This window comes from Nyctereutes procyonoides, unplaced genomic scaffold, assembly GCF_905146905.1.
Source record: "Nyctereutes procyonoides isolate TBG_1078 unplaced genomic scaffold, NYPRO_anot_genome, whole genome shotgun sequence".
Lineage (NCBI taxonomy): Eukaryota > Metazoa > Chordata > Mammalia > Carnivora > Canidae > Nyctereutes > Nyctereutes procyonoides.
Window position 1 is genome coordinate 53,272,122 of NW_026575146.1, and position 12,609 is coordinate 53,284,730.

The following is a 12,609-nucleotide window of genomic DNA, read 5'->3' on the forward strand; positions in this document are numbered from 1 at the left end:
TAGCCATTTAAAAATGTGGCTACAAAGAATTAAAAAAATGAAATGATGCTTATCACATCTCTCAACAGAGAAGAAAATGGGCCAAATTTCCCCCTCCAGCCACAGAAGAAAAGCAGTAGAAATAAGTGTTCAAATAGAGTTAGCAATGGTATTTCCCTTATTCCAAACAAGCACCACGTTCAAACTGATAATTTCCCAGAATTAAAAATGGCTTTACAGTATTAGGAAGAGGATTTGTCATTTTACCGTTTCCAGGAGCTTAGCCAGATTTATCATCCTGCAGTTCTTTTACATTTTCATTTAAAATCTGGGCAGAGTTAGGGGGATAAAAATTTAGGGCTAAAGAGGTGACTCATTCATTATCAGAACCAAATTGTTCCACCAGCTCTCAAATTCAGAATTCCAAAGGAATATTGTTATTATATTATATTTTAATTAAACAGCCTCAGCCTATTCTAAGTAGTAATGACTATCCCCTCCCCCCACACATACACACACACACGTGTACACGCGCAGCCATGGCCCACCCTGGGTGTTATTATAAAGGCAGAACAACGCTGTCTGGTCTATGATGCATCTGTGACTTCCCAGTTTAGTACAGAGTGAGGCCATGGTCAAGTCAAGTCCTGTTTTGATAAGTGAATAGTAATATTACTAATGACAAAGTAGTAAGAATGGCTTTAGAAAAAACTTCAGTGAAGTCATCTGCTACACAGAAAGGCCTTTAGCATTGGCAGAGCAAAAACTCAAGCTTTGGCTACCGAAGCCATGTGCCATTCAAATTAAATAATTTTCTAATTTCTAATTCTAGTTTTCTAATAGAGTTTCACAAAGCCTAATTTAGTGGTTTGTGTTTGGAACTCAAAAATCATGCTGTATGCAATGGCCTCCAAAGCACCTAAGAACAGATCAAATAATATATTTCGACTAGAGTGAACCCCTACTTTATATAGAGCATTCTTGAAGTGCTGTTTTGGGTGTCATTAGCTCTCCACACATTAGCTCTCCCCTGCCAGGCAAAGCCACTAATGATAGAAAGGAAAAGAAGAAGATTATTCTAGACTTGGGCAACTTATTGGAGCTCAGTTTATCTCTAGAAATTATAAATTGAGGAGCTAAAGTCATGTGGGTGAGGGATGGGTTAGGCAACCTGGAGCCAACGTAGCATTTTTGCTCTTGACAGGTACTTGTATATAGATAAACACCTGCAGCAGTCACTCCCCAGATAACTCAGAGTTGAGAAACAAAGTGCTCCTTTAACATATCTGCTGAAGATTTAAAGCAAGTTATTCGGATCCTGTTGTACACAGACGTCACTTATAAGGTGTTTGTAACCTTCATTAAATTTACATATATTGGTTTTTCAGCCATAACAGGTGATTTTCCTCAATCTAATCTTCACAGGGTCATGTGAGGTGGTCAGGATCAGCCTCATTTCACAAGAGAAGGCACTGAAATTGGCCAAATGACTACACAGCACCAGTGTCCGAGCTAGAGGGTGATGCTGCTGATGATTGAAAAATCTATAAATGGAAGCACATGTCACCACATCAGATTACTGCCCAAGTGACAAAATTTAGTATACCCATCAGGAAGATTTCTTGTTATTTGTAAGGTGATCCCTTAGCAATCAATGAGCTCACAAGTGGATGGTCAAAATTGCTTCTCTTGACAACCAAAATAGCTCCTAATTTCAAATCACATTGACCATTTATTAATTGCTCTGGGGTCAGCCATTTATGACTTTAAAGCTGCTGATTCAGCACGTGAGTTAGTTGTTACAATGCAAGCACCTGGAGAGTTCCCTGACTAACCTGCTTTTTATGGATGTAAGAATCTAATTTAAAAATTGACATGTTCAGATAATTTTGTCATTTTATCCCATTGTTTTAATTAGCCTCTTATCTCCCAAATGGTTTACTGAGTTACTAAACCATAACAATGACAAAAACAACTGATTCACATAAATTCTTCTTTAAAAAAAAAATCTTGCCTTTTATTCTCCAAGGGATTACATTTTTGGCGATAATTTGGGTAGCTGAAAATGGCAGTTTTCCTATTCACTGTCTCCTGGGTAATTCCTCCAGTATCTCCTCCATTTTTCTCTGTGATTTTCATGTAAAATATTGAGTGTTCTTTCTACCCTTTGGCCCAGTGAGAAACACAAGACAGCACTTTGAAAATTCTCTTTGGTCTGGGATAGAGTTGCAATCCTTGCCTCTCATGCAGTCTCTGGAGAGCTAGTCAGAAATGCAAAACCACAAGCCCCCCCCCAGACCTCCTGGATTGAAACCCACATTTTTGTCAAGGTTGCCAGGTGAGTTGTGTGCATTAAAGTCTGAGAAGCACAGCTCCACCAGAGAATTTCCCGTGCAGTAGTAGCTTTAGTAATGGACTAGATGAGTGGTTGATTATGAGGCAGCTAGCTCTGAGGCCCCAGTCACTCACTTTCCCTGGGGTCTCCTTGTCCTTCTCTGTGAAGCAGAAGAATTGAACTAGATGATTTCTAGTTCCCATGATTGCTAAGATATTTCTAAGTTCTCTTTGACTTCTAAGATTGACTACTTCATAGCCAATATGGAAAGTTTTATCACAAATCACAGTCAGGTCAAACATGGTCCCTGTCCTCAAAGATCTTTCAACATGGGCAGATAAAACTGACACATGCAAAAAACAACCAGGGAAAAACTCATCCAATTGGGTTAGTTTGATTGTTATGTTGCATCGATATGAGCTTGCATTCTCAGTAAAAGCCTTTAAAAGATGAGAATCATTTCTGTAGACGAGAAAGGGAGGAACTAGGTATTCTAGGACTTAGGGAACAGCATTAGCCAAATGCAGAGAGAAGTGGGAAACACTTCTAGGTGGAGTCAAGCCAAAGTGGAGGGGACCATGACAGGCAGGAGAGTTTACATATAGTGAAACACTTTGAGATATAGTGTGATCCAAAAGGAATTGGAGAAACAACTATATCTGTCAATGTCTTGCTGAGGGCATGGGGTCGAGAAGCCTTTTGGAGATTGTTGCTATAATCCAAATGGACATCTTAGTAAAGAGAATTTATTCCTACAGTGGCAACTCAAGGAATAGAGGGAAAGACCTGGTTGAGAACACTCTTTTCAGAAATGGTTCTAGAAATGGTTCTCTAGATCTTTGAGACTGCTTGTAGGTAAAAGGAAAGGAGAAAGAGAGAGGGGCATTATCACTTTGTGGTCAAGAGCAAGGACTCTGGAGTCTGAAGACCTGGGCTATGGACCCCATCATTACCACTGTCATTTGAACTTGAGAACCTAAAAAAAAAAAAAAAAAAGAACTTGAACTTGAGAACCTGATGGATCCTTTCTGTCTGCAAGCTGTGAAATGTGAATGATTATCAACCTCCTCCTTACTGAGAGGAGTCATGAAATAATGTATGTGTTGGAGCATAGAATATACACAAAGGTCTTGGTTTGAGATTTGGGGTTTGTTTTGTTTTGTTTTGTTTTGTTTCTCAATAGAGTTAAGGACCTGAGAGCACAGAGAAATACATGAAGAGGGCCCACCAGTAATGTAACCTTATACAAATCAGACAACAAGTGCCTCTGTTTCCCTATCTGTAAGACAGAGGTGGGGACAAGGTGATCCAAGGTCATTCACTCCCTACAGAGCACTTAGAGTAACAAGAGTTCTGTGATCACAAGCAAGCTTTTCTTAACTAGGAAAAAGATTAGGCCACTTCAAAAGGAATTGTAACACATTCCATAGATTTTTGAGGGGCACTTTCCTGGGGATCTTTTTTTTCCTTTTTTTTGAAGGTATAAGAGGATAAAGGAGAGAATAGTAACTTAAAAAGCAATTTTTTTTTCCATCTCCCACACTAAGCATTTTTTATTTGTATAGTTTGGAAGCCTTGGGAGTCCCAGCCCTAATTTATTTCACTAAATATCCCTTTCTGGAATTAGTCAAAATGACATAAATTCACTTCAGCAGAGCCGCCAAATTTTAACTACTCGAGTGGCATAGACACAGTGCGCAGGCACAGAAAACATTTTATTCTTTCGTCTTATAGTGTCTATTGTCTAGATATTTTTCTTCAAGTCACTCAATGAGCCAATAAATACAACGACAGAGAGATAATAACATAGCCTTTATTTTTTTTAATTTTTTTTATTTATTTATGATAGTCACACAGAGAGAGAGAGAGGCAGAGACACAGGCAGAGGGAGAAGCAGGCTCCATGCACCGGGAGCCCGATGTGGGATTCGATCCCGGTTCTCCAGGATCGCGCCCTGGGCCAAAGACAGGCGCCAAACCGCTGCGCCACCCAGGGATCCCTAACATAGCCTTTATTTAAGAAACACTGTGTTTGTTTCTACCACTGCAATAGCCACTCTTCAGCCCCAAGGCCCCTTGTGTGGCACGGGAACATACATCGTTACTGAAAATTTCTATTCGAAGATATCAGAAAGTTCTTGTCCTTTGCATGAAAGTTTGTGCACAAAATACGCCACATCTCATATTGTAAGGTCTAGTTCAATTCCATTGCTATAATGTACTTAACTAAAATTGCCAACCCTTACCCTTTCCATTCTGGAATTGATTGTTGCTACATAGATTAAATCGTTATAGAACCAGCTTATTAGATTCCAACACCTCTTTGGAATTCTGGTATATGCATGTAGAAAGCTTTACCTCTTTTTGATATTCTTTGATGAAGCAGTTTAGTTTGTCAAGCTGCTTTCAACTTTTTCTTCTTCTTTGCCTCACGTTTCAGCTAAACATATTTAAAATGCATTTTAACAAAAGAATTGACATAATTACTGAGGTTTTTGTGACAAGGGGATCCCCTAGGTCCAAAATTATTGCAACCAATTGGCACCTCCTGCATAACCTTATTTATTTATACACCCAAAAGCATTTGTTTGCATGATTACATGCCCCTCTATTCTTTTTGTGGTTATGCTACTTCATCATTAATACTTAACAAATCCCTTAATCAGTACCTTTCTCTTCTCTCCCACACAACATACAGACTTTAGAATGCTTTAATGCTGATGAATTCCACCCAATTAAATGCTGTACTGTCCAGTGCTTTAGTTCTATCCCTTCTCACCATAAATTAGATATTATCAACATTTTTTATTCTACAACCAGTGCTTTTCATAGATTTACCATGTATTTGCTAATATCTTTGTTAGCGATTCTTTCTTGTATCCAAAGATCATCCATTTGGGATCATGGACTTTCTCCTTGCTATATATATTTCAAAATTCCTTCAGTGAAGTCTGCTAGAGATAAATTCTCAGTTTTGGTAGTCTGAAAATATCTATAATTTGCTCTCATCTTTGAAAGATATTTTCACTGAATATAGAATTTTACACTGCCAGATAATTCCTCTTGGCACATTGTAGACTCTGGCTTGCGGCATCCATTTTTGCTGTTGAGGAATAGACCTTCTGTCTTATAATGACTATTTCTTTATAGGCGATTTGTCTTATTTTCTAGCAGGTTTTGAAGGTTTTTTATTTCCCTTCCTTTGTTGTTGTCTGTGAGGTGTCTCTGAGTGCTGTTTGTTTTTATTTACCTTGCCTGGGATTCACTGACATTCCTGGATCTGAGAATCTGTATCTTTCAACATTTTTAAGAAACTCCCAGCCAGCATCTGTTCAAGTATTGCTTCTTCCCCATTATCTCTTTTACTTCCATCTAGAATTCAGATCATCTCCAAGGTTTTCAGTTTTGCTTCTGTTTTCAAGTCCTTTATCCTTCTAGGCTGCATCTGGTTGATTTCTCTGGATCTGTCATCAGCATGGCTAATCTGTAGCTTAATTTTTTTTATTGTATTTTTAAGTTATTACAGTTTTATTTCTAGAAGCTGCTTTTGATTCTTTTTTCACATGTATTGGTCATTCCTTATAGTCTATTTTTCCTTACTGATATGTTCAATAATCTCATTTGTGTTTTTAACATATTAAATATAGCTATTTATGCATATTCTCTGAGTATTTCAATATCTTTGAGGATCTTATTCTCCTGTTATTTCTTTTGGTTCTTATTCATACTGCTGCATCTCCTGTATTAAAATCACATGTAAAAATATGTGATTTTATTTTTTTACATGATTTTTATTTTTACTATGAGATGTTTATTTTCCCATGGAAACTATCTGAGCTCCGGATTGAGGACTCATTCCTCCACAGAGGATTTGCATTTGCTTCTGCTGATTACCTGGAGCCATTCCCCAGCCAGAACCATTTTAAATTAAATACTCTGATGTTTTTCAAGCCACGTTGATAGTGTGAATATGGATCAAAGCCTTTGGGAGGGCCCCCTGTTTTATAAATAATCAGAGGAGAATTTTTTTCTGCATCCACTCAGAACCAGGATGGAAGCAGGTAGGCTTCTTTGTTCTCTTCTGTACATCAGACTTGCTCACTGTTTTCTTCCTTACTCATGAGAGTGGAGCCCTTTGAAGTATCCCAGCTTACATGGGGTCCCCTTTACTGCATAAAGCTGGTAAAGCACAGGTGCCAACATCTTCCCAGGTTTAGGAAAAACCCTCAAGTCCAAAGCCTGCTTTGGTCCTTCCTTATCTCCTGAGGTTCCAGCTTCAATTTTGTTTGGGAATCTGGATATTTGTTCTTTTCATGTCTGCTCTGCAATGCATTTCAAAAGACTTTCAAATATATCTGCCCAGGGATCCCTGGGTGGCGCAGCGGTTTGGCGCCTACCTTTGGCCCAGGGCACGATCCTGGAGCCCCGGGATCGAATCCCACGTCGGGCTCCCTGCATGGAGCCTGCTTCTCCCTCTGCCTGTGTCTCTGCCCCTCCCCCCCTCCTATCATAAATAAATAAATTTTTTAAAAAATTAAAAAAAAACAAATATATCTGCCCAGTATTTCAGTTCTTCCAGCTAAAGATGGAAGTCTTTATGTAATTAAACTGAGACCTAAATGAGTATGTATGTGGTTATATACATGTTTATCATTGTATGTATTTATAGCATTCCATTTATATGTACTTAGTGTACTTATTTCCAGGTGCATCTGCTAATACCTTGAAATCTGATATATGCTTTAGTTTTTTTAGATTATTCTGCAAGAATGATTGGCATGCCTTTTGTCATTTGTCTTCTTTAAAAAGATAAATACTTAGTATGCAGTTATTATAGATTAAATAAATATAGTCGACAGTTACCTCATTTTAAAATTCTCATTACATTAGGTAGAACTGCAGAATTTTCCAAAACCTGTCAAAGTTTTGGGTCACAGAAACAGATATATCTAAGTCCAGTTGGTATACTTGGGAAAAGTTGTAGTTGCACTGCGTTTGAGAACAGCAAACTATTTTAGAGTTTGTAATCCTTCACCATTTCGAGAAAACCTTTAAAAATGGCATGCCTTCATCATGCCTTTACTCTTTTGGTAAAGAAAGTGATTTGCCTTTTTTTTTTTTTTTATAAAATCAGATTTCACATGAAAGCGTTTTCTTCAAGCACTATACACATCATTACAATCAGTAAAGAGATAAGCCCCCACAGCCAGCCCTGCCCTGTCTCCCTAATCAGTCCCATCTTCTTCCAGTATGTGCGAGTATCCTTCGATACAAAACCTGATCTCCTTCTACATCTGATGACCAAGGAATGGCAGCTGGAGCTTCCCAAGCTTCTCATCTCTGTGCACGGGGGACTACAGAACTTTGAACTCCAGCCAAAACTCAAGCAAGTCTTTGGGAAGGGTCTCATCAAAGCAGCCATGACAACCGGAGCATGGATATTCACTGGAGGGGTTAACACAGGTAATTTAATAGAAAAAGATGACCTAAGGAAGGCCATGAGAATGTTGTAACTAAGACTATTTTCTCCTAAGGGTAAATATATTTCTGTTCACCCCACCTCATCTCTCACCCACCCCCGTGTGTCCATTATTTGCTGGATCTCCGTCCTCTCACTGATTCTTCCTCCCTCCATTACTGACACAATAACCATAGTTAGTTCTCACCAAGAATTACTTACACCTGAAAAGCAGTTTGGGCCTTTTAATATTGAGATACAGAATTTGTAAACACAACGAATGGAATTTCACAGGATATTTTCAATACCTCAAATTGCCACAAGTATCCGAGAATTTTTTAAAGAATAACTTCTGCTCTAAATCGGAAGCCCTGTGTCTGATCTTTAAGTGATTTTTTAAGCTTGACACAAATAACTTTAATTTTTGTAAAATGCCCGTTACATCTGGGACATAAATTGTGACCGCAAAGTCTGGAGGATTGTGTGTATACTATGTAAAATATTTTGGTAAACCAACTCTGCATTAAGAGAAAACATATCACACTCTGAATTCCAAACAATTATTTTTTCTCCTACCAAATGAGTTTCTTTAAATTGTGATACAGATAGACTATCAAATCAATTCTCACAGACCCACTTACAGTTAAGTGCTTGCATGCAGCACATTATTGAATGTGCAGCCGATAAGGGAATGGATGCCTGTAAATGGATTTGACATATTTCCCCAGCCTGAGTCCAAAGTGCCAATTGGAAGTACTCGAGTAATAACTGCAGTAAGTTCATTTAAACTTGTTTCAAGGGTCTTTTTGAGAAAGATTGCAGTGCTGCGTTGAGGTTGGCTGTGATCACTCAGGATTCCAAATAATTTGATTTGAGGAGAGAAGAGGAGCTTCACCTAACATTGGCAGTTGATACTTGATCCTTTTGGTTTCCTTTATTTGGCAGGGAGAGTTGGTAAAGTGAGTGATAAATGCTGTTTATAAGATAAGCATGGAGGTTTGGAAACTTGGGCACATTTGACCCCTTTTTGAAACCACCCTTTACAGTAAATCAGGGGAGAACAATAGGTTAGAAAAGCAAATTCTCAGGTGTGGCCCTAGAACCATACTTTTAAGAATCAGGACAGGTACCCATTGAAATCTGAGGAATGTGGACAGCACTGAGTATGGGCAAGTCTATGAATATGGGCAAGACAGCACTAAATGAATATGGTCCTTTCACCCATGAAGCCCAAAGATTCCAGAATGCCTATGAGGATAAAACTTAAGTAAACTAAGATAACTACTTGGCATTTTCCACCACTCTCAAGTAAACTGGATTTTCTAACTACATAACTGAATGGAAAACAGAAGCCTCCCCCCGCCGAAAAAAAAGAGAAAACAGAAGCCCATGAGATCCTAAATGTCTTATTAAAGATCCGGGCCTGTTTCTAATGTGTTTATGAATTATAATAAAGATGACTGCATATATATATATACACACATATATATATATATATATATACACACACACATACTTGTTTCAAGGCTCTAAGACTCTAGACATTTGGAGTTGTAGAATAGTCCAAACATCACTCGGGGCCAACTACTTTTAAATCAGATGTTATCTCAATACTGTTTATTCATTCGTTTGCAGTTTGGGTAGTATTTGAGCAAGACCTGCACTCAGAATTCTCCTCAATACCTAGAATTTGTGACCCTTCCGTGTGCAAACTTTCCATAGGTTCATTTCAGCAGCGAGCTCTGCAGATTGCCCACGCTCATCATCGTTATGTGAAATCCTGACTCAGCCTGTAAAGTGACACGATCTTAGAATGACCTGCTCAGTCAGCTCTTTGCTGTTTATTTTGTAGTAATCAAATATCTACCGAGCAATTATCTTTCAGTGACTGTTCAGGCTTTAGGCTCCAGCTTCCATTCAGCTTAGCTGGCCTCATTCATGCGTGATTATTCAGTCTTTTGCTTTCCTGGCATAACCTGCACCTCATCTACAGACCCACTCAAAGGTTTCTAAAGGTTAAAAAGAAACTGTTAACCATCTTCTATTTCTGGGAACTCGGAATGTTATTTATTACTTTTTTTCTTCTATAAAATGTACCCAGTATCAAAGGAAGAAGTTACAGCATGAATACTGTAAACCTCGCCTCACCCCAGGCTAGCATTCAATCTAATACCCCCAGTGAAGTTCTATTGGTGGCATCTCACATTAGGTAAGAGGTAATAGTAGAATTGTGCCTGATAGAAGGCATACCGTGAAGTTAAATGTCTTGTCCCTGATGAACCTAAAGGAGTTGTACATGTAAATGGGAGGAAGAAGTGAACACTGATATTCACAGCTTAACTCTTATCTATACTTGAGTTTTTTTTTTTTACCAGTACTCTATCTTAGAAGATCCCTAGATAAAGCTACCAGTGAAATTGATATTCTTATTAGTGTTGTCAGTGTGTCTCCATATGGATTAGTGCTATTTACACTACTTTTTAATTTTTTTTTTTAAAGAAAGTCTTTTGATCTTCTAAGTATTTCAGAATGGAATGATTCACACACATGTATCTTCTCCCAAGATTAAACTGCCTGGTGCATTTTGTGTGCTTAGCTCAGTGTTAGAGCTTATACTCTGTGCTACACCTGAAGCATGCAAAGATGAAGTGAGACCTTGACCTCTCAACCCACCACACAAGGAGATTTACCCTCATGTGTGATTGTGAATCACAGAAGAATACATTATGTAACATAGTGAGCTATTCAAGATTTGCAAACTACAGTCTTGCTCAAAGGGAGAAAAAAAATCAAATCCAACTCAGCTTTCGTATAGGAAATGGCACTAGGTATGAATTTTTCCTCGAGGAATGGGTGGAATTTTGATACGTGGACACAACTTTTCTTAATGTATTTTATATCTTCTATAAAAATGATTATTTGAGAGGGAGGTTAATACATTAGAAACCACATCTTCTTTAAATACAGTTTGTCTTTATTAAAGTATAGGTAGGTTCCCTATCATCTTGTCAACTGAATTTTTTTCACTTTTAACTCTGATGAGGAAGACCACAGTGATGGGGAAGGCTATTATAACAGAGGAGGAAAACAATTAGAATGATGAAGCTAAAAAGCTGTATTTATATATTTTTAAACATAAAATCTCTATAGAATATGACAAGGTTTTCTTTACAAGTAGGGTTTCTACATTATGTGTCAATAAATAGGAAGATGAAATCAAGGTTAACAAAATCTGAGCTAAGTACTCTGTTTGAGTGACCCTAGCTCATACACAAACCCTGGTGTAGATGTCATATAATATTCCACATGGTGTTTTTTATAGGACATACTCATGGTATTGGTTCTGCCATACTAATATTATTATGCTTATTGTACAAGAAAAAAGTTCCCTGAGTTTAAAAAATCATGTTTGTTTTGTTTTTTTATAATATTGGACACTTTTTAATTTTTTTATTAGGAAAAAAAAGAATTTAAAGTCAAATGAGAAATGATTGCTGGAGTTCGTATACAAGTCCCACAAATACATCTGACATTAGACCCACAAATTTATGTTCTCTTCTGAACACATGTAGTTTGTGTAGAAATGTGTCAAAATTTTATATTCAATGCATTTAACCTTGTGAGACACATTTATCACAGTTTCCTTTAGATCAACAGAGAGTAATTGCTTTAAAGGAAAGAGTAAATACTTCTTTTTCCTCTTAGGTGTTATTCGCCATGTTGGAGATGCCTTAAAGGATCATGCATCTAAGTCTCGAGGGAAGATCTGTACCATAGGCATCGCCCCGTGGGGAATTGTAGAAAACCAAGAGGACCTGATTGGAAGAGATGTAAGTCCTGGAAACTGCCCCTGTCTGTGAATTCTTCTGGAAGTGATACCAAAGGAGTAAAATAAAATTAGAATTTCAAAATACACATATTATATTACTCTTTTGGTTCCCACTTCCCAAAATGAAATTCTTGTGAGGAATAGTTTATTGGAAGACCATGTATTTTCCAAAATATATCTATATAAACTCCAGTGTCAAGTCTTATGATCAGAAAAGATCCCAGGGGCATCTGGGTGGCTACGTTGGTGAAGTGTCTGCCTGCAGCTCAGGTCATGATCCCAGGGTCCTGGGATGGAGCCCTGTGTCATGCTCCCTGCTTATGGGGACCCTGCTTCTCCCTCTCCTCCCCACCCATTCTCTCTCTCTCTTTCTCTCTCTCCCTTAAGTAAATAAATAAAACCTAAAAAAAGAAGAAGAAGAAGAAGAAGAAGAAGAAAAGATCCTAATTAGGGACTTACTAACTATACTCTTGGTTTGAATCAAGCAGTGGTCTTTCCTTAACCATCAAATCTTGTAAGTGCTATTGGCTCAGTATGGTTCAGATTAATACCAGGTAACGTATAGCAACATGAGCTCATTAACTTCCACATTAAATGGGGACCTCTCACCCCAGGTCTCCAGCTTATTTATTATTTGTGTGCCCTTCAGCTAGCTCAGGAAAGCTACAGAGGAAGATCCTTTCCATTCAAGCTGTGGCTTCCCCAGTTGGTCTTTCATTTGCTGAATGCTCAGGCAAGGGGTAGGCACAGTTGGGATCTTGACTTCCCACTCAGAAACTACTCAGAAGCCCTTGACCAAACTCAGCAAGGTGCCGACCTCTCTTTCCTTCTCTCAGGTCCAGAGCCACGCACTGACTGATCAGTCAAATAGTTTTTGCCAGAGAGAACTTACCTTACTTTATCTGAGTCATCATCTTACTTCTCTTTCTCCTAGGGTCTTGTTTCTCTTGTGTTTTGTCTTGTTTACCACAAACAGGTTATCTCCAATTTCCCTTACAGGGTTTTCTTT

At 38.2% G+C, this 12,609-nt stretch overlaps 1 protein-coding gene across 2 annotated transcripts in view; it reads left to right on the forward strand.

The window, feature by feature from the left end:
- The window catches only part of TRPM3 (transient receptor potential cation channel subfamily M member 3), a 501,163-nt gene that overhangs the window by 257,167 nt on the left and 231,387 nt on the right, over positions 1-12,609 (forward strand). For both annotated transcript variants that reach the window (XM_055310391.1, XM_055310392.1), the window contains exons 4-5: positions 7,563-7,776; positions 11,477-11,601. In XM_055310391.1, the coding sequence (XP_055166366.1) occupies positions 7,563-7,776; positions 11,477-11,601 (339 nt within the window). The remainder of the gene's footprint in view (positions 1-7,562; positions 7,777-11,476; positions 11,602-12,609) is intronic.